Raw genomic sequence first — 23,432 nt, 5'->3', positions numbered from 1 at the left:
TTGTTAGTCTTGAACAGAACTACTCCCAAAAGAACCTTTCACTCAATTCTCAATAACAAGAATCTAATAAGCTACTGTCCTGTTTTTGCAATCCACAAGAGAATACTGCCGTATTCATATCCCAATCAGGATTTTTATCAGAAAATTGTTTATTATTAACCCACAGACACAAAATTCCTATAGAAAACTCATTTTTGTCAAACACAATCTTCTGTGTTTTCTCTTAGAAATTTGTCCCATTTTCTAGGTTGCGCCAGAAAATTATTTCAGTTGCTTTCCTTAACTCCTCACCTCATCTAAGACACTTACAGTCTTCAGTGACCAAGTGGACAGCCTCAGCCAGGAGTTAGCTAGTTTGTCCCATGTGAAAGAGACCCATCTTTCAGGACTCTTGAGCATAAACACTAACTGCATAACTAAACCTCAGAGGTATTAAATCTGCTGCCTAAATCCTTAACCCATCCTTATTGGGGTGCTCTCCTTTAGCACAAGATATTTTCATACTATTTCCCCCACCTCCTTCTCACTTGAAATTTGATGCCACATTTTCTTTATAGGTACATCTCCCACCTTGCAGAGGCCATTCATTTATGTGCATCAGCTCTTCAGTGTATGCATGAGGTCTGCCTAAGCTTTCCTACCTAATAAATCACATACCAAAAGTGTCAAGCAGTGAAGAACGGAGGAAAAGGGAAGGTATGGGGAATACTAGCTAGCAGCCAAGATGGGAAGATAGCTCACCAGCTCACTCCACCATTGATGTAGGGAGAAGGAGGCTGAGGCTGGACCTTCTGCTGGTGGCTAGGGCAGGACCCAGACCTAATGGCCTCAGAAGCTCTGCTGACTTGATTCCTCTGACACCTGGGGATTTGGATTACCTACATCTGATTACTTTAGTCTTATGCTGTACAGGTCTGCTGTAAAAGTTACACCTGAGCCACCTGTAAGCTGCACATAGCTCAAGAGCCCTAGATTGGTCACCCCTACTCAGGGCAGACATGCTGAGCTGTGCTGTAGTGCTTCGTTCATACAAGCAACACTCAACATTTTAGTGTTTTGGTCAAACCACACTATTACTATACAGCATATTCTTAACACAGCCCAGTCTCTGAGACTTTGTCAGGATTCAGCAACAACAAACACAGCTCGAGTGCCGAGTTTTTCCCTTGTTCTGCTGCAATGAAAAGACTCAACTTCACATGTGCGCTCAGGAAAACACAAATATGGACAAATTGTCTGGTTCCCATTAAAACTGCTCATGTACTTCAAACAATTAAAAATGACTGGCTCTCATATTTACGTGAATATAAACAGAGAAGTGGGGCAAAGGAGGAGAGAGGAAGCAATAATCATCCTACTTGCTTCCCTAACACTGGTCAAGTTTTCCTGACCTGTACCAAAGAAACACGTAAGAGGATCATGAGAAAGGGAGAAGAACAAGACACAGACTTATTTAACATGATATATTAGTGAAAGATAAAGTGAAAAGCTTCTTACCGGCATATTGTTTTTGCTATCAGGACAATTTTCATCCTTTTCCGCTTGAATCTGCTCCTGACTTCCTGATTTTATAAGGTTTTCAACTGGGTCTGTATCTTTAAATTCACCTTCTGAACCCTTCATTGCATCAGTTTCATCTTTTACAGCAAGAATATCAGACATCCTCATTAGAAAAGGTTATTTTAAAATTCTACAAGAAATATGGAACCTTTAGGACAAAGAAAAAGCAGATCACTGAGTAATTTTAAATTAATTTTAAGAAATTACATACCAAAATAGCTACCCAAAATAAACACAATTTTGCTGCAAAAAGGATTCCCCCTCCTGTTATATTTTTTCCTGCCTTGTATCAGAGGGAGAGAGTGATCATTTTCTTTTTAACCACTTTTACCAAGAGGCTTATAATAATAGACACCTATGCAAACAAGAACTAAGAGCTACACTATAGGATAGCGCTTGCAGATTTTCCATTCTGTATTTTGAAATAAACACCTGAGCATTCAGATACTCCAAATCAAACTAGCTTCCAACAGAAACAAAGGAAGCTTTTCTCATTTGAAAGGAAAAGAGAATTGCATATAAATTTATTTTAAAAGGGTTGAAAGTAAACAGATGAATCATAATGCACCAAGTGTGCAAACGTTCATAAATTTCATTAAAACTTTGAAGTTTCCTAGCTGCCAGGTAACAACTGGAAAAGTTCTGAATGCAGGAACTACCTTACCTACTAAATGTCATGAAACTAGTCTTCATAAAATTAAGCACACTCTCAAAAGCAATAAGAAAGAAAGAAAGAAAGAAAGAAGGAAAGAAAGAGCTTTCGCAATTAAGATAATAACAATCATTATCAGTAATTATAACTTATAAAAATAGTTTTAAATACTATATAAAGATAACTCTAAAAAAATTAAAGCTGTAACAGAACCACCCCAATTTTCCCTAAGAAAGACTTCTTGTCATTACTCAGCTACAGTGCAAGATGTAAAAACAAAAATTTTCCATTTCTTAAAAGAAACAAAGAATAACATCTGAATGCTTAAAGTCCTGCATAGAAAACAAATAACAATCAACTAACATTATGGAAAAGTCTAATTATCTGATTTAATACCTGATATGTCCTACAGTTTGGGGATTGTGGTCTCCCACAAAAATAAAATAAAATAATCCAAAGTTCCTTTTCACAGTTGTCAACCAAGATGTCAGTTGTAATGAACCATCTGGAATCTGGCAGGAGGAGTCCCATGTCCTTATCCCCAGTGTAGAGTCCTGGACAGAACTATGTTGTCTTGAATCAGCAAGAACATCCCTCTCAAATGCCTAAAAATCAACAAAGGAAATACATGATACTTTTATATTTGGGGCAGGATGGGAGAGGGAACATGATTACTTAAGTTTTTTGGTGTCATCATTTCAAGGAAAAAAGCACAGAAGAAATCAGCATTTGTCATATCTGTTCATTGTACTCGCTTTATACAGCAGCAATAATATTTTTCATTAAACTTCCAAGATATTTCTGTATTACAGAGTCAACAAGTAGTCATAATAAACATTTTGTTGGCATTCCTAGTGAAACCGTTTCTATAAACAAGCAGGTATCTTCCAGAAGAGTCTGAAAAGACAGTTTGAAATAAGCAGCCCAGCAGGTGTGGAGGAGTAATAGGCCATGAAAGCTCACAAATGCATAGCAGCATTTTTCTCTTTGTCATCATTAATAATCTACAAGCACAACACATAACCAATAATTCAGACAACTTGAATTACAGAAAACAATTTTATTTTATTCAACAAAGTAATTGCCCTTGAATGAGGTTTTGCAAATTTCTACAAACCTGACAATGTTCCATCTTCCCTCTTTCTCAAATTTGCCTTTCTGAGAAATAAGTAGTATCACCACTCACAAGGAAGCATGCACTTGAAGTGGCAGACAACAGACATCTAATAGCAACAAAATGTAACCTATGAACATAGCAAAAATATCCTAAAGCAAACACAAATAACTATCTTTCAAACCTGTGAAAGGTATACTGAAATAAAATAGCTGAAAAGGATCTCTGTATTGCATTCCCCAAACACTTTTCTCATGACTAGTCAGGGGCTTATAAAACCAGTACAAATGAAAATAAACATCAAGAATACCTTCTGTCACCTCAGTTGAGCTACTTAATTGCCATGTAACATGACAGAATTGTTTCAGGAAAACAAAGAAGTGAAAAACAACAGAATTGTTTGAAGTGAAATGAAGAAACAAATGAGACATTTACACCATGTTTATAACCACAATAATGTGGTTTAATTGATGTAGGTGAAGAATCTGAACTAAACTGTTCTCCTTCAAAGAGTTGCACTACATGCAGGAAGAAAGGATGGAAAGACAAGTTGTGCAAGATCTTAATGTCTCCAACAAGTTGCTTCTTAGCTGAAAGAATATGAAAGCATTTAAGCATTCTGAAGTATGAGGTCACTAGAAAGCAAATAATATCAAAATTACAAGGTTGGGCTAGGACAGTGCCCAGCCTTCTATCAGTTTTAATGTTTTGTCAAAACAAGAGAGTTTAATATAAAATAACATAAGAGAAAACTAGCTAAATATAATACTGACTTTCCATGAGAGAAAAGCCATATCCTGTTTGAAGAAAAACCTGCAGAACTGAAGATGGGAAGTAGGATTTACAATGAAGCAAAAGAAAGCAAGTACTTTGTATTATCTACATTCCACAACAGTATCACCAGCTTGTATTCAAACTGTTTTGTATACACATCAGGATACTGCAATCTCTTGATCCCTTCCTGGAAAACAACTATAAAAACAGCAGAAAGCAACACTTCACAAGATACATGCACATAAAGAATGAAGAATAATGTACTTCCCCCACTCCCCCCTCCCCCAATAAACCATGCAAAAGAGATCTGGGTAAGAAGAACTTTAAATTATCGTTTAAACAGTGTATAGCATTTAACGCATCTTCCTTTAGTGCTACAATATTTTAACACATCGTAAATAGTTACAACTCTGAGGAGAACACCTCATCATCCTGCACTACTCCCTCAACGTGACTGAGAAGACTGCGATGGCATGGAGCAGCAGCACAATGGCCCACAGACTTCCAGGTTTCCTTGCAGCTGAGATTAACGCCCGACTACAATTACTTTTCTAGATCTGAAGAAACATACAGTTTGATAAGAGATATGACATACTATAGACATTTTGACTTAAATCTTGCTGCAAAGAAGTATGGAAAAGAAAGATAAAAGATGGGCTGTGATTCAGGTCTGTGCAAGACCCTATTCACTGAATCTAATGGAGGGGAAAGGATTATAGGTGAAAGAACAAATTGGAAATAAAAATGTGCAGAAATGCAACAAAGGATATGCAGTACTGTTTGGTTGTTGAGTTAGTTTTTCCAGATGGTGATTTAAGACTTATGAAGAAGGTCAGATTAACAACCTTTACTGTAAACAAGACTTGAATAGAGATGCTGTTTGTTTTTGTTGACTGACATATGATTTGTATTGTATTTAGAGAAACGTTTAAAAAGATTTCCTGTCTGAAGACAGGAAAAAAAACATTTCTGTCCAGTTGCAAATACAATCTTGGAAATTAAATGTAATTTAATTGCTACTCCCTAGACAAGTCGCAATGTAGTAACTGTAACCAACATCTTTAAGTTTTTTCTTTAATTTGATCAAACTCACTAAGGGCTCCTTGTCCCTTTGCAACACATTTAAAAGAAAAAAAAAAAGCTACCTGCATACTCAGTTAGCGAAACACATGCTGCAAACATATTTTCTTGCCCACGCCAATCCAGAAAACAGATGCACAAGAAAAAAGTCCTTGTATTTTCTACAACTTAACTGTAAAACCACTTATAACTTGTTATGAACAGACTTTTCACCTGCAGATAGATTTAAAGCCTGCAGATTTCATGCTACGTAACCTACGGTAAAAGGGACAGAATCGAGAAAAAGCTGTGTAGTTTCAATTCACATGAAATAACACATATTTTTAGGTTTTACAGAATGTAGCTATTTTGAGTCAACTGGAATCACTGTATGCACACCCACAAGTAAATGACAAACCCTATGCTTCAGATTAACAGCAAGACACACAAAATAGAAAGACGAATCTTTGCTTACCTGAATATTTTTTTTTTTTTTTTTTTTTTTTTTTTTTTAGTAATAACAGCCATAGATTCATTGAAATCGTAATGCAACCTTGTGTTTGTGACCCACCATAGTGAGTTTCTAGTACCTGGATAACATTCCATCCCCAAAGTTTCCTCCAATTCAGACAATTTTCATAGCTCAGATATTTTGGTTCTAGTTTCTAAACTTGCACAGATTGGATTAAAAAAGACTTGAGGAATTTTATGTGCTGCATACAGCCCATCCTTACGCATCCCACCTCCCCATATATTTGGTTATTAATTTCTTGTGTCCCATGCAGGACAGGAAAAAGAAGAAAGCAAGAAGGTAAACCTTAGGACTTGCTCTACTGTTTGGAGAGAAAATAGCTTTTAGTAAGCAAACTGATTAAGTTGATTTACACCAAATCCCAACATTGGCCATAGATTGGATGGCAATATAGACCAATATAGGTTAACAGATTTTAATAAGAGGGACATGATACCTCTGCCCTAAAATTATCCAAACAGTTGAAAGGACTGAATATTAGAAGAACATAACGTGGTTTTGCACTTAAAAATTCAAGTAGCTAGCAACAGGTCTCATGAAAAAAGCCTTCCAGTTTTACTGTCTTTCATAGGTGACAACAATAGGCACCTACTTAATAGGCAGGAAGTACAAGGACTTGGATGTAAAAATGGAGGATAACATGTCATATTTATCTTCTCTAACCTTCAGGATTGCTGTCCCCATCTGAACACTTATTGTTGAAGTGTATGCTCTTCCCCTTCTTCATTATATTGGTTACACTATACCACCACCATTCATCCTAAATTCTATTAATTCTCTTTCTGAGAAGTGGTAACCACTTTGTCTAGGCGACTATTCTGAATGTGCCCCTTTTCAGAGGGAAACCTGTTATTATCAGCTGTGAGGTGGAAGCCTAGTACTATGTAGGCATGTGCTTTTCAGTCAGAAGATCATAAAAACTGTCAATACGGTGTTCTCATTGCTTTCTTTTGCACAACTCGGAGGAGAAGTAATAAAAAAGAAGACATCAAGCAAAGCCATTGCTGAGTTTTATGACAGAAGCCTCCTGAATCATGATACATGGAAAACCACTGGGTCCTTTGTTTCAGGTTCAGACTTGAAAAATCATCATATGCAAACCTACTAAATTGACTTGTAATGAGTGAGGATATTTCTGGGAACAGGATCTACTCAGCTTAATCCAATTTCCCTAATAGGCATCAAGACTTCCATCTCCTTGTTGGCAATGCAGATAGGAAGTTTTGCTCTGCCCATGACAGAAGAAATCGATTCTTTTTCATTTAAAAAGGAGGTAAAAGACAGAAAGTGATTTTTTGTTGTTGTTTTGTTCTTTGTTAAAGCTATTATTGATATCATTGCTGTCAAAAAGACCCCAGGAACAGCTGTCAAAATACCTGGTGTCAATCAAATTCAGGGCAGGAAATTGGATTAGAAGGGTGGGGGTGAAAAATCTACACTCAACATGCAAAGTGGACAGACACATTGTCAGTGGAAAACTAAAATGAAAATTTATTTCTTAAACAGGCTTCTGTTCACCAGACATTTCAACAGAATTCTTGCACAGGTCTAAAGAGTATTCCTTGTTGTGGACAATATCCACCTACTTCATTTTTACTATGATCATAAGTAGTTTACCCCCTAACATGACAGTCAAAATCAGTCAGTGCTAAATTCCCAGTGAGGCTTGTTCCGAGTCATTCAGAAATCTCCAGACTGTATGCAGTGCCTTGTCTCAGCTCAACATTTGTTCTAGTTACATGTAAAGCTGTACATCTCTTCAGAAGTTGCTTTAACTTTATTATCCCAGCACTAAAGGCTGGAACTTAATTATCTGTCTGTATTCTCCCTGAAACCAGGTCGAGTTTATGTGAAACAGTACAGAGAAAGCCATACTTGCTGTACTGTTAGAGTTTAAACAAGAGAAAGCAAAAACAATCAATGTATTAAAATTTGAAGCAGGAAGCAGCACTAGTTGTTTGTCTATCCCAGCACCAGAAGGCTAGCAACCACGGGAAAGACAGATGAGATACAGGACCAAGAAGCAGCTGGGGGGAGGAAGTAAACATTAAAGCACAGAGACAGGCAGTAAGAAAGTCTGGTATTTGCCCCAGCTTTTTACATACGCCTGAAAAATTTGTATAGTTTTGTTAAACTTGTTATATAGTTTCCATATGCTAAAGTGAGAAGAGATACAGACAGAAACTGATTGTCCGATACCTCTAGATTTCCTGTAAGCATTCCTACAACACTTCATACTTCCAAAGTCTTTCACGTCCTTCAGAAAAGCAGTCCTAGGGAAGACGAACAAAGGATGTAATACAGAAGACTTCTGACCAGCAATCAGGAATCCTCCATTCACAACTACAAGAACCAACTTCATAATCAGACTAAGTGAAGAGGCTGGGAACATGCTCGTAACAGTGGGGACAGAGTTGAGAACAAACTATATTAATCTAACAAAATGATATCTACAATTAGACATTTTTTCTGTTGCTTTCATTACATTGTATTTCTTAATTCTCCTAGCTCGGAGTCACAGAGCTGACATTCCTCTACTTAGAAGAAAGACTCCTTTATGCATGCACACATGCCCAGAGGAATCACAGCAGTACATTATTTTCTGTACTCTTTATGCTGTATTCCATTAAACTGAGAAGAATCAATGTTGGGTTTACTTACTTCTATTCTGTCTGAGGCAGGATTATAAGGATAATCTTCCCTAGAGAGGAAGTATCAGAAAGAGGAAAAATGCATAAAAGATGCTCTGCACTAAACAACAATCACCTTTACTACAGAAAGACTAGACCAGTATTACCCTCATCAGAAGCTGTACTGTCTACTTAAGGGGAATCTACAAATTCACCTGTTTTTCCTCTCGGAGACCTGAGCTTTGTATAGGATCCATGTTATTTCAAAAGCACTGTTACAGAAGTAGCTGCATGAGGAAAACAAAACCCCAACAAACACTGGCCTCTTAGCATTACTTACATAGCAGCTTCGTGCAGCAACTCCCTCCACAGCTTAAGAACTGATTGATGAGTATAGCAAACTCTCTGGGAACAGAGTCTTGCCTTACCCCTAGCATATTGGTGATACAAGCCTTGCTTGGATGTGGAAGCGCTAATTTTTTTTTTGTTTGGCTGTTTTTTTGTTGAGAAAGGTCAGGACCTTCCCTAGAAAAAGAGATCTTTGAAGACTCTTATATAAAAGACTGGCCACAAGAAGGGCTTTTCCAGCTATTTTTCACCTTACTTATTTTAGGAAATGTTTAAACACAATATAAACATATTTATATTAGCATCATAACCTCAGGGTTCCTGTGATTAGAACAAACACCAACCCTCCCAACCAACCAAAAACACTCACAAGTAGTTATATATGTTTCTTTGTTAGGATTAAAGGGGAAAATGTTTATGCCTTAAGCAGAAAGATACCGATCAAAATTATCTCATTCTTACATTAACAACAAAAACTATGGGTAAAACTAAAAGAGAATTACTGCATCCAGCTACTGCTTAGTTCTTGAGGACCACTATCTATCAGTTCTCGGAAACAATTAATTTTAGCAAGTTAGATCGATGCCTCAGACAGCTAAATCAACATGAGAACTCACTGCTGTCAAAACAGGGAGGTCCTGCTTCTTCCTTGTTCTCCCTGTAGCCTCTGCCCCGTGCTCTTGAAGCGTGGTCCCACCCTTGCATCAGCTCTGGTGCTTGCTGAGCTTTTCCATGGTGTGATTCCACAAGAAGTGACCAAGAACCATTAAAGCTCTTTTGCTAGGGTAGTTTTTGTTGGGCTACTGAGCTATGGTGGTGCACAGAAGTTTATATGAGCACTAGCCAGCATGAAGAAAGCAACAAGAGGAACAGCTGTACCTCATTCTTTTTGCAGTGGTGACTTTTCTATCAGCTCTGCCCCAGTTGTCAGTTAAGGACATTTTTCAACATCACCAGACTAACCAAAATAAAGCTATGTGAAGGTGCAGATTAATACTTTTTTTCTGGGGGGTGGGGGTGATGGGATAAAATTATCTATTAACTGAAAGCCTGCAGGTGAATGCTGTGACAAAAGATGGACAAGCTGATAGGCACCTATATTTGGAACAGATTAGTCCCTTCTGGGAAATTTTATTTAGGGGAAGGGCAGGAAAAGGACTGGAAGAAGCTGCCTCGGGTGATAAAGGAGAGGAAGGGAGAAGGAAAAATAAAAACCCCACACAACCTTAAAAATCCTGACTTGGAGAGCAAGAGGGGATTCCAGAGGGAGCAACAATTCTCCTGCCCACAAATGGACCAAGCTATGCTCACAGATGCTCCGAGAGCCATAAGCCAGAGTCTGCAACCAAAGTTTCCCTCTCTCAATTAGTGCTTTACTTACCTCTGTGGCCCTAGGATCCAAAGACTTTTAAGATCCACCACGCAGCTTTTATAAAATTGTAGCAGCTGATCTTAAGATTACCATTCATTTAACAGAAAATTCAAAGCAGCTCTGTACAATTATGAGAGAGAAAAACTGGAATTACGAAGAGGCAGCTGTTCCCCTTTTCAAAAAAAAAAAAGCCAACACACACATAACTCTATGCACACGCTTTCTGCATGTTATCTTAGGTCTAAAGTTTGAGACCCATTAAACAACTAACTAGGGAGCAAAGAATCCTCCCTACCAAACTAGGATATCGTACAGGTCTAATCTTAACAATAACATAGCATTTAAATGAGAAATTTGTCCATTTTTGAAGCATGAATCAAAAAAATTCCTTAGTCTTGTTTACATTTATATACTGGAAAATGCTGCACAAATGAATCCATGCTGCACTGACTTAAATACACTTAAATCAAAGATTTATGCTTTTCCCAATGATACTATCTATACAGGTTTTAAAGTTATACATTAATCAGTTAACAACTGAATGCTATTTTACTGCATTAGCATTAGAAGATACTTTCTATTTGATTCAATTTACCAAGCTATTTAGTAATCAGATTTTCAAAGAAACAGCCTAGAGAGAAGAAGGAAAGACAGAGAGACATTGTCTTAAAACATGGAAGCAAGACTCACCAGAACATATCTGCCAAACACCTACTTCAAATCTATATGCCCTTCGGACAGGTACATGTTACCAGCACTATACTACCTGCACAACAATAAAGCTGCATATCAGAAACAAAAACTGAAGCTTGCCCTCAGTCTTGTAGTTCATTATACTTAAAGACCTCCTTTACTGAGAAGTTCTGCATACTACAATCTCTCAAACAATTTTAAAAAACAATATAGTGCCCCTCTTTGTCACACTCAGGCTATAAGATAGGACACTACCATTGTTCATAAGATAGTTGACAGGCTTTTAAAGAGGACACCTTTCACACTAATAGGCATATGAGAAGCCAAGACACTTTATTAGTAACTATCCCTCCCCCTTTTTTAATATTTTAAATTCTGAGCAATAATCTAAGGTTCTCTAACCCTGCCTTACCTTCTCCTGTGAGTCCACTACTGAATGCAATAGAAATGCTTAGCTGACAGTGACAAAGAATAACAAGATACCTCCTTCAGCAATACAGTTGCATACACGAGAATAAGAAATTTAACTACCAGCAAGACTAAAGTGATCTTTATTCTACATATTGATAGAAAACTACAGTATTTAGGTACTTATGGAGATCAGCAGGAGTTTGTTGTTGGCATTTGTTATCCATAAACTCAAAAATTCTGTCCTAGAAAACTTTAAATGTACACTGGTAGTCTGAAAAAACACTGGCACTATACAGTGCTTCTTCAGAGTAATCTGGAGCACTGGCTCCTTTGGAGGGGCAGCCATTCCATTCTGCATAAAGCACTGTCATTCTTATATTAGTTCTCTTCTTGGAGTTCGCTTTGGACTTTTAGGATGCAAACAACAAGAGCAAAGTACATCAAAGGAAGTAAACAACTTTGTCTGGTTTCCTCATGGCATATGAAACAGCCCTCAAGATGTAGCCCCTGCTACAATGTATTGTATTCTTTCTATTCAGGTATTCTTTTTGTATGGTGCCAAAACATGCACATTTAATTAAAAAAAAAAGAAAAAAGCAGGCAATTTAACCACTTTAATAAAAGGAAAGGGTTGGCATACTAGGATACCACCTAAGGAAAAAAAAACAAACCACACCCCCCCCCCCAAAACACACTACAATCCTTGTTTTGACTAGGGGATCTACACAACATGAAGAACAATGGAAGTCCTCCTGACAGATCAGGAAAGTTCAATCCACGTTTCAACAGATGCAGGGTTTCCAATGAAATTACAGTTCTAGCATTGAACAATCCGTGTTTGATGAAAACTGACTTGGCTAGCATATGCATATTGTTATAAAACACAACTCTGTGGCTAGTCCACTCTCATTAGGGTAACTAAAATAATCTTAAATGGTTTATACACTATTTAAAGTTGTTGCTCCATTAGGATCTGTTCTCACCTTTTTTTTTTTTAATAATTGAAGAGGGAGAGAGAGTGAAAGTAATTTCTGAAACGGACTTCAAGACAGTTAACTAAAAACTATTTTTTATATCATTGTCTCACTGGCAAGCATCTGCACCAGCTTATGTATGTTGGCAGACAAAAGCCATTTTAGCCTGAAAACTATTATAGCATTAACCTTTCAAGAATGACATACCTCAGAAATAGCAAACCATTAGGTTAGTGGAAAATACATATGTTGAATGGCGAAGCCCCTCCTCCCCCAAAGAACATGCCTGTCTAAAAGAACTATTTAGAAATGCTTATCAAATACAACATGACATATCTTAGTTTTTGCTAGCATAGTTCTATTGGCTTGGGGAGCGAAAAATGAATGCCCTTCTCACATGACATTGCTGTACCAGCAAAAGCTCTGTAGAAACAACTATGCTGACAGAAGATTTTGTTGGCTTAGCTTACATCATTCAGAGAAACATAACTGACAGCAGAAAAAGTCCTCCTGTCTCTTAAGCCGTTTCTACTCTGGGAGCTCTAAGGCACATATACATACAGTTCTGTATCCGTGTCCCCACACCAGCACCCTCCCCCAGCTTCAAGTCATTTCATCTTTCAAGCAATCCCCAACTCTTCCCTTTCGATCCTTATTTTGTTTATATTGCATGCTCATCCATCATCCTTCATCAGCTCCTTTTGCCATCTTGCATAATTTCTTTCCATAAAATTTTCACTCATTTTCAAATATATATTTGGAAAGCCTCCAACAATTCCATGAAACAGTCTATAATACTACACAGCACAAAACTCTGCATCGCCGTATAATACTGTTCTGTATTTAATAGTGTTAGGTCATCGAGTCATTCAGATCAAGGACCCAAAACTGAAGCATCTACCTGTTTTAAACTATCAAATAGAAATAGTCAGTTGTCTTATTAAAAACAGCTGTGAAAAACTGAAGAAGAATCACTTGTTATTAGATCATTCCCTAAAGCTAGATTTCTAGCATTAAGGCCTTAAAATGGAATAGAAAGAATCACAATATGCTTTTCCTGTGTCTGTTGGAAATCAAATTATTTGTGGGGAAAAAAAACCAAACCACCACCAACCCTGATTTTCCATTTACAGTGTTATCAATGCTTACTAAATGTCATAGAGGTTTTACAGCACAATAAAGTATACCCTGAGCTGTTTAAGGTTGCTTTAAAAAAAAAAAAATAAATCAAAACCTTGTTTTATGTTACCAAACTGTAAACTAACCAAAGGTATCTTCAAGAGTCTTTTCAGCTCAGCATTGATTAATATTAGCATATTAGAAACAAGATAGAAGAGTACATAAATGTTTTCAGTTCAGATGCAGTAAAAAAATCTTGCTACTCAAAACACTTAACAGAAAATATGTAACAAATAAAGTACATGCAGAAAACACATATCATCAAATAAAGTGCATGCCATATACACGTCCTCAGATGATACAGTAGCAAACTAAAACCTCAAAAATAGTCAGATTGATTCCCCCCTGCCAGTTATTTTAAGTAACTAAACTGAAGCACTGCCTGTGACTTTTTTCAGTGGATATCCTTCATATAGCAGCTTTCTCAAAAGATACACATTTTCATTTCATTTAGAAAACAGCCATCCAGAACTGCACACAGCAACTAACAATTTTTTACATGGAACTCAGGTTTTATTCTTAGAATATATAAGTTTGTTTTTCCTTCGGTATTTCCATCAGTAACAAGAGGAAAAAAAGGATCTCTAAAATAGGCACACAAAATTCAACAGTGGATGGTAGGAACAGACTCCCAGAGTTAGCAGGTCAGATTAAAGATTCTGTTTAGGGCCCTAGATACTCAAGATTATGAAACAGACTTGGTTTTCAAAAAAGTTATAAAGCAAAAGCTTCAAATACAACAGTTACTTTCTTTCCCCCTTATAACAAGGATCACTAACTTAGTGAATTACTATACCACTATGGTCTCTCCCTGCATAAAGTAAAATATAGATAAAACACACCAAAGCAAACAACAACAAAACCGTGACAAAACTTCCCATGGAGCGCTATCAGTACTCTCACCTATGTATTGTTTCCATAGTTCCAAAAAATACTACATCACATCGACAATATACATACGTACATCATCTGGTAGCTTAAAAATCTCATTATAAGCATCATGTAACCACAAATCAGAATTTTAAAACTGTATCAGCAGTGTATTTTCGCCCAGTTTATAACAAAGCCATAGCAGTTCTGATGTCTGCTTTGATACCACAGAAACCTGAAAAAAAAAATTTAAGTGACCATTGATCTTCATAGAATCAAGTGTCATGATTTTTAATAGCCACCCAAAGTTACTTGTTATCTCAACAAAAGGAAATTTGGTCCTCAATACAAAAAGAGAGTCATCAACATCCTGCATAGGAAAAAAAAAAAATTATGCAGCCTACTGTAAATACTCTTGCTATTTTCATTTGAAATCCATTTTTCAGTTCAAAACTTATCTTTATGAATGCCATTATTAAATGAGATGATATAAGAAAAAGTCTTTTTACAGTCAGTTTTTCAAGAAAGAAGAGATTTAGGGATGCTGATGATCTCTGTTAATTGATTAGGTCTAAAATGGCTTTTGTGGAAAAAAAAGGAAAACCACATGCAAACTACAATTTGTCTACAGACATTTTATTCTTCTCCTTTCAGACAGTGTTTAAATACCCTATTTGAGAGCTCACATACCTGCATCATATTGGCATTTTGCTTCATTATGCAGTTACTGAAGACGTGCTTTCCATAATTTCTCATACAAGGCTCTGCGTGCGCCTTTAGAGAGCGTACTGCACAGACATGCTTAGCTGATCACTCGGCATCCGTAGGTCCGCACTGAAGCAGTCTGTTGAGGCACTTGCTGAAGCCTCTGAGACAATAGAAAATCAACAGCTGGGCACCGTGCTGTCAGTGACACCCAGCCAGTCACCACACACAGCCACCAAAATGCGCAGAGCCTATACTGAGCTCTTCATTAGCAATTCACAAGCAACTGATGCAAAAGCCTTCTGAAGCTGTGAATGTGCTATAAAATGGCTGTACAGATTTTAATCACTTTCGCCATTAACAGACTACTCTCAAAATGAAAGTTTATACCACACTACAAAAAATTCCGATGTGACACAGAAGTAGGACAAAAATGTTCATACTGTAAAGATACTGATTTCCTTTCTAAACATTTTTATTTCTTCAGTTTGATATTGTGAACACAACTTAAAAACCCATCAGTAAGTTATTTCACAGTGTCAGCAGATCAAGGCAGTTGCCTTCAGCAGTATGAATGCCATGACAATTTTCTGGACTGGCACATAACTGCTATCAGAACCCAAATAAGGAAGAACGACATTTTCTGAACAGAGGGGTAGAAAAAAAGCCATTTATGATATCCTAATTATCACACTTCCAAAATCAGTATCCAGACCAGGGGTCTATAATTTTCTTGCTTGTGAGAAACTGCTATCCTACCCCATCTGTAGCATTAGCACAGTGCTCAGTCGTACTACTGCAGAATGATAATCCTCCTTCTGTACTTCTCTAGCAACCACGCTGAAGAATCTTGCATACCAAGTAAGGCTGGAAGGCAAACAGAGCAGTATTTTTCATTTGGGGGCTCCAGAGAGGGGAGGTGTGATCTTGGGATCCTATAATTCTTGATCAACAGGAGATTAAGACCCTGTATTTTTAAGTAACAAGGTTAAAAAAAAAAGTAATAAAAAAAAATATACACGTGTATATATATATATGTATATACACACACACACACACTTCTATAATATAACACGCATAGGAAATAATAAATGACAAAAAAACAACCACAGGAAGATTTGGACCTGCAGCAGCATTCTCAGTACCAAAATACCTTTTTATAAATATAAACAAAATGCATATAAAAATATTTTTTGGTATTGAGACAGCTACAGTCTGTGAAAAGTCTAAATCTTTCTATGCTTGTTATTCCCCTCTTCTGCTACCTCTGTGCTCCACCTTTAAAGCCTCCACTCTTACTGGCTGCAAATGGCAGTGGCGCACACTCCATACATCTCAGCTGTCATCCCTGACCAGCAAGATTATATGGGGGGAAAAAAAAAGTAATCCTTTTTCCTTTAGCTGAAATTGGCAGCTCCTGGAATACCTGTTTTTTTCTTGTGCATGGCAGGTTCAATGTAACTGCTGGCTATCCCTCTTCTCTACTTGACAGTTACCTCCTTACATTAGTACACAAGCCAGCTATATTTCCACCCCAGGCTATGGCTTCAGGTATGCAGACAACAGATAATGCTGCACCACCTCACACGTGTTGCCTCATTAACATGCCCAATTAGCTCCCAACAGACAAGTCCACAACAACTCAAAGAAAATACATACAAAAGGCGTAGTTCTTGGAGGCCCACGATATTTTCACAAAGGTCTCACCTCTTCTCTTTCATCTGGTCTGCCATGGGAGCATTATTTGTCATGGTAAAGACTTCTTTGGCAGGATGTCAGAGCAGAAAATTCTGGTTTGGGTGGTTTGGTTTTGGGTTTTTTTGTTTTGGTTCGTTTTTTTATTTTTTTGTCATATAATGAATTCTATATAGGTGAACACCTACGTGCAGAAGCCATTCATTGCAGGGTCTGTACTCTGAATGCTGCCAAAGAGAATAGTCTTTAATTTTTGGACACATTATACAGATTACATTAATGTCAACATAATCTTTTAAGTAGTCTCCTTACACGACACCAGAAAAACATGTCGGTGTGCGCGTGTGTATCTAACTACTGAAATAATCAGATTTGCTATTCACATACATCACAGCAGAGAACCTAGGAATACTTTTTTCATCAGTAAGATCAGCAACAAGGTACAGCTAACCCCAAACAGGAAATAAAGCAGTACCCAAGGGAAAACGAGAACTGGGCAATGAACTACTGTTATACTCTACACTGCCCCTTAGAATATTTTTGTTAGTTTTCCTAAAACTCAGACCCACACATTAGAAAGAGTTGTGAACATATCAAATACCTCTTTGGCTTTTATTAGCTTCTGTAACTCCTATCCTGAAGACTGTCATCCCGCAGGAGAATATAGACTGGTCTGGGTTTACTTTCTCAAAAGCAAATCAAAACCTTTTTTCACCCTACACAAATGTATTGGTCTGCTCTAACTGATGGATTAAAAACGGGAATACCAGTCATTATGTTCACCCACCTGCCCACCTCCCTGCCACCGTAACTAGAAGCTTATCCTTCAGCAGGAGCTTTAAAAGAAAAAAAGTCTCTTTGAATTCCATGAGGCACTTGCACATAATCCCCACCTTCTAGATGTCCAGATTCTATTAGATAACACTCCTCCTTTCCAGGAGTTCACTGTTTCTCATTATTTCCAGTAGAAGAGAATCTCTAATACCTTTCCCTCCTGGAAAAGGTTAGACCACGTATCTAATCAGAGAGCAGAGGAGAATGCTATAAGAAAAAAAAAAACAAAAAAACGGAAAAAGGGGAAGTTCCAAGGCAAGAACAAAGCAGGCTGGTATACACTATTACACCCTACACGCACTAGCACTACAGGCTCCTCTTGTGACTTCAGATGTGTGTCAGAACTATGGAATAAACTTCATCTTAACACTTCTGAGTTTCCGTTTCTGCAAAAGGGCTGTATAAATTGTAATCTTGTTGAGAACAATTGATAATTAAAAACAGACTCTTAAAAAAAAAAAGTCGACCAACCAACCCACAAGATGTGCTGTGTATCCATGGCTAGTTAAGTCTGTTAAGTACCATTGTTACTGCCCTTTTGAATAAAAGCATAGAAAGGTAAGACATATGGTCAAGTGAAAAAATTTATACTAGGAACCAATATAATAAAATTGTCTGCATCTTTAAAACTGCAGAATTTTAAACAAAAATGAAAATGTCAACTTAAAGGCATACCACAAAGCTATCAGTAAAATTTGACAATTAGTACAGTATTCAATGAAACCTTCTGTAGTAAGTTTTCATAAGCTGCACTCTACTAAAAGGTGCCTCTTCTGCATATTATGTTATGAATACAAAAGAGGGAGATAAAAAACAGATTTTGTTCCTACAATTTTAAAACGGGTGGCCGGAGGCATTAACACCTACATTAAGTAAGTGCAAACTACGAAGATTTAAGATCTTTTCTACTCCATGGCTGTAGTAAGAGTGGATTTGAATCCCTCTACTAAAGTTTGTACAATCTGTTGTACTTCAACTCTACTTTCCTTCCCATCAGGTTTTCTTCCTTTCAGTTGCTGCTGTTCCATATAGAGTGGTGCAGGAAGGTGTGGGTTTTAGTGGTGGATTTCATTAAAGTGGGAAATGGGAAAAGACTGCTGAAGTGAGGGGAAAGAAAAAAAAACAGAAGCAATCTATGGTGGAAGATCCCAAAATGCAGGTCTAGTTACTATAATTACTATTGGATTAATCTTTCAATTCCTTCACAGGGAGGCTTCTTTACACCCACTACATTGAAACCACAAGAAAACCACCAATGCCTACAACAACCAAAGTTTTCCTTAAAGATATGAGAAATAATTTTTAGCTTAATATTAAAAGTCTTGAGGGCTTCTGTGCTTAACATTAAAAAGAAAAGAGGATTTTGACAGGAAACAATAGTTACCTGAAATATTCCTGCCTAGGAAATGTACTGCATAAATGCTTGTTTGATGTTGTATCTACAGCTCTATGAATGCCTTTATACAGAGATTTTGTCAAATGCAACTATGTGTAAATGAACATAGAAATAACATATTAACATATATGAAACAGGAAAATAATTTGAATCAAGTATCGTAAAAATAATGCTTTAATGCTTCTCTTAAATGACATAAGACACAGAATTAATATGCTTAAGATACATAAAAAACTTATCCTGGAAACAGGAGTTGGAGCTCTTGGGGATAGTTTATAACTTCATTAGCAACCCTGACTTAGTTGATCTTCAACTCAGAACATGCATAAATCAAACACACACAATTACATTTGCTGAAACACTATCTAACAGAATAGGTATTATAAGCTCAGAAACAGATACGCAAATACAAAGTTTCAATTCAATTTCAATTTCAAAGCAATTCCACATATCAAGCATACAGGACATATTCAAGAGATAAATGAAAAAAAAAAATCTAGAAAGCAATCAGATGCTTGCTAAAGGAGGAAGGATTCTCTGGGCTTGCTCGAGAAAAGAAAGTGAAGATATGTAACACAGCCACAACCACTTAAAAACCATTTTCCTAACAAAACAATACCCTCTATGATAGTTGTACTGAAAAACCTCGATACGAGTGATTGTGGAAATTGATTTTTTTTTTTTTTTTTTTTTTCAACTCATGACAAAATTACACATCTCTGTAAGGGGCCAAAGTGCACCATCAAGTCCCCAGTAGCTGACTCACAGAAGAGAGGTGACTGGACTGCCCTGAATTAAATTTTCTTTACAACTTGAACAGGAGTATTGATACACACAGAAATTCAAACCGATTTAAAACAGCAAAAAAATAGCATGCTTTGTTACGTAGGTTATACTTGGGAAGCAAGTGTTACTGGCTCTGCAATAACCAATCACTTGAGGCACAAGGGCCCTATATTCCCCCAAACAACTCACAGTAAGATTTACAGGCCTGTACATTTTCAGGGCAGGAAAGACAGGACACAAACTCCTGGAGAAGGAAGCACACAGCTAACAAACTGAAAAGTTATAACTAACAACAGCCTTTCCTTTTAGAACAACAAAGGAAGAGAAAGAAAATTAGTTCTTTGAAGACTCATAAAGAACAAGCTAAAAAGCAAGCCTTTGGACCAACCAAAAGACATTTAAGAAAAAGCTTGAGAAACAAAAAGCTTAAGAAATACTAGAATGGGATACTTTAAGTAAACTAATTATCACAATTCCAAAATGAAGTTTATCTATAAACCTAAAGGAAATAGAGCAGCTTTTCTCAGTTACATGAGAAAGGGAGACACTTAACAGTGTAAGAAATGTTTGACCTATCTACAAGAACTTAACATGAATGCCTATTCTGTATTTAGTTCATATAATCTCCCTATAAAAACCTCTCACTTCCAAGAAAGCACAAACCCTCAAGAACTGCAATTTCATTCCTTTGCACCATAAGCACAGTTTAAACAGTACAGTGATGAAGCTAAAATAAACATCTTTCTCTGGTGGTTTTACTTTTGTTCCAAGAAGTGAAATGTATCCTCATTCTTACTAGTATAAATGAAACAATCCTACTGCTGTCTAGAAACTAGTCACCAATTGGCTATGGTTACTAGATAATGCCAAAGTGTTGTCCAAATCCAAGTACAGCAGACTTTAAGCTGAAGCCCTAAATTTAAACAATCCCAAAACACTGACTGTGCAAAGCAAGTCTTAAAGACTAAATGCAATTAAGTTTCAAATGCATTCTGGACAATGAATACCAGATGACCAAGTGTCTGTCTGGTGGGTCCATTTGTAGGGCTGATTGCTGATGAAAGACTAACTTGTTAATTAAAAAGTCTAGAGTAACATATAAAAACAAGCTGAAGAAATACTTCTAGCAGTCACAGAACTGAAGACTAAAAATCTCTTTACAAGTACTCACTATAACAATCAACTACAAAAATATCAAATATATCTCTGGGTATAAGTAAGCTTCTGGTGCTATGCGGAGTACAGAAATTCTAAATAATTAAATAAACTAACATTCACATGACAGTGAATGTTAACATTCAGTTAACAGTCACAGACTTTTCAAAGGAAAAAAAACCCCAACCAACCAAACTGGGCATCTCTCAAAGTAAAGAGAAGGTATTACTAAGAATGTGTAAGGGATGTTTTGGGGATGAGGTGAAGAAGCTGAATGATATATTCTGTCCAATTCTTCCCCTCTTGAACCAGGCAACTCTAATCTCTTGTTTATTTCAAGGAGTGAGGAAGACTTAGCAGAAAGAAAATTCTAGCAGAAGATGATCCTACAGTTATTGAGGTAGTCATTCACTTCATTAATTATGGTCCTTAAAGTTATGCTTAGTGAAGCAAAAAAAAAAACCCCAAAACCAAACCCCCAAGTCTTTTTCTTTTCCTCTAGAAAGCATATTAGAACATATTTTAGAAGGCCATATTTCTCATTTTCTGAGAGCTAGATAATTGTGTTACACGACAAAGGGAAAAGAAAGACTACCAGTAGAAGCTCTAGCCTATCTCCATAATTTGGAATAAGAACCACTCAGATTACATCCAACCACAGACTGATTTTTGAGATCTAGAGAAAATATTGCTGCTTAATAAACTAAACAAAGTATGGCTTCTGCAGTTTAATCAAACAACTGAGAAATGTCTCATGCTAAACAATGGAGTGAATATATCACAAAGCCAGACTAAAGATCAATTACTTAGTTTTGTCAGATACATGTTTTATCACTGTAATCTCCGTCTTTCCACTCCCAGCTGTTCCTATTACTGAACATTCTCATTCACTGTTACTTCTAAAAAACGGGCCTATAACCCTTTCAAGACCTTTGTATTTTCTCCACAAACAACCTAACCTATTTCATTGTTAATAAAAGAAAAAAATTAAAGGAATTGTAAATTTAGTCTCAAGATGATAAATGCATGCAAACCTAATGAACACACTATGTCTAGTTTTGCATTCATATGTTCATATTAACTTTTTCCTGAACTGTAGTTTAAATTCAGACTGTTCTAGACATTCTGCTTTTAAACGGTCTCATCCAAATGCCAGACATCAGCTAAGCAAAAAATTAAGCTACTCACTTGCAGCTTGGAGTTTAAGGTTATCCTAACTGCCTGAAAGCAAAAACTGTAATATCCTCTCAGCCACATGAGGTTCATTGTGTTTTGGGTTTTTTTTTTTTAATGAAAAAGCAACAGTCTGAGCAAAAAATAACATCTCTGATACATTTCCTCTGGGCTTCCCCACAAGTGACCCAGTAAGTGGACCGACATAGTGGGCCAGGCATATGAAGGTCCCAGATGCTGAACAGGAGATTTTTAAAATCACAGTATCTGCTTGAAGTACCAACACTCAAAACAAACTTGTGTTGTCTCACTGGACATATTTTTCCATTTTTCTCCCAATTTTTTTTCATAACAAAACCTGGTCTCCATAAGGTACATGATATGCAAATAATCATTCTTTAGAATGTACTGATTTTGAAACCATGCTGTCCAGAACCCATGAGCAATTCATACAGAGCTATCACACTAGGCAGGGGAGGGGAATGTTGAAGGGGTGCAAAAATCAACCTTTTTTTTTTTTTTTTTTTAAAGACACTACCCCAAGCAACCAATAAAGCTAAGTTTTTGTCTATTCTAGCAAAAAGCCACAATGAGCAGTAGTTCTGTGAACACAGAAATGAGAATAAAGAACTGTAAGAAACTGTTTATGCTAAAGCAGAGTTATTTTCTGCAAAGGGACAGCTGAAATAAAAGTTCCCAAATAATAACGCCTACCCCCAAAGTAACAAAAACCCAAACAATAAACCTTCTCTCATGTTTGTAAAATTCCATCTTTGGGTAGCACAACAAATTGTGTTATCATCCCAAAGAATTCTAAACAACTATGAACAGGGCTTCAGCGCCAGGTGCCTAAAAGCAAGAAAAGATGGGAAAGGGGGAGGCTTCAGCTAGAATCATGATGAGCAATACAGTTGTAATCCCACATTTCTCACTTACTTCAGTCGTTCCCTGTCACTAGTTATCAGGTGCCTAGATTAAACGTCCTTAAGACCACTATAAGCCCAAAACAGACAGTTCTTGAAAATAACAATATTAGTCCAGCCTTCTGGAAAGCCTGTGATTTGTCAGAAGTCCTTCTGTTCTGTGTTCTCTCTCTCTGTAGTTCCATATACTCTGAAAACATTGCAAACTTGTAGTAATGGCTGCCAGCATGCATTCATGTCGCGAAGCAGGCACAAAGAAAACCCTTAAGAAATCACAAAACTTATCTCATGAATTCCAGCCCTCAAGTACTTCAGAGGCAAAAGACTAACAAATGCATTAGTTTAAACCAAGGGAGTCATAAGAGTCTGGACAACTAAGTATTTTTCTAGAGTGAAGTTTGACTACAGCTTGCTCATTTAGCAGAAGTCTTTATTACTCTCCAGAACTCAGAATCTGAAAATCAACAGGTCAAATAAGAGTGACAAGTTTCCTCAGAGCAGATATGTTACCTTCCACCCATACAGAAAGGAATGAGAGTAACTGTAGGGTTGAACCAAACAAATGATAATGAAACACAGAAGAAGGACCTGAACCAC

At 36.9% G+C, this 23,432-nt stretch overlaps 1 protein-coding gene across 16 annotated transcripts in view; it reads right to left on the bottom strand.

Annotated features, from left to right (window-relative positions):
- Positions 1-2,747, bottom strand: part of R3HDM1 (R3H domain containing 1) — a 55,315-nt gene extending 52,568 nt beyond the window's left edge. For all 16 annotated transcript variants that reach the window (XM_075028908.1, XM_075028915.1, XM_075028914.1 and 13 more), the window contains exons 1-2: positions 2,609-2,747; positions 1,498-1,708 (exon numbers count right to left, since the gene is read on the bottom strand). In XM_075028908.1, coding sequence (XP_074885009.1) covers positions 1,498-1,668 — 171 coding nt within the window. In that variant the 5' untranslated portion in view covers positions 1,669-1,708; positions 2,609-2,747. The remainder of the gene's footprint in view (positions 1-1,497; positions 1,709-2,608) is intronic.
- Positions 2,748-23,432: the final 20,685 nt, after the last annotated feature.

The sequence above is a fragment of the Buteo buteo genome, chromosome 5 (assembly GCF_964188355.1).
Source record: "Buteo buteo chromosome 5, bButBut1.hap1.1, whole genome shotgun sequence".
In the NCBI taxonomy this organism is placed as follows: Eukaryota; Metazoa; Chordata; class Aves; order Accipitriformes; family Accipitridae; genus Buteo; species Buteo buteo.
The sequence above is the reverse complement of the archived record's forward strand: the minus strand, read 5'-3'. Positions and strand labels throughout refer to the sequence as shown.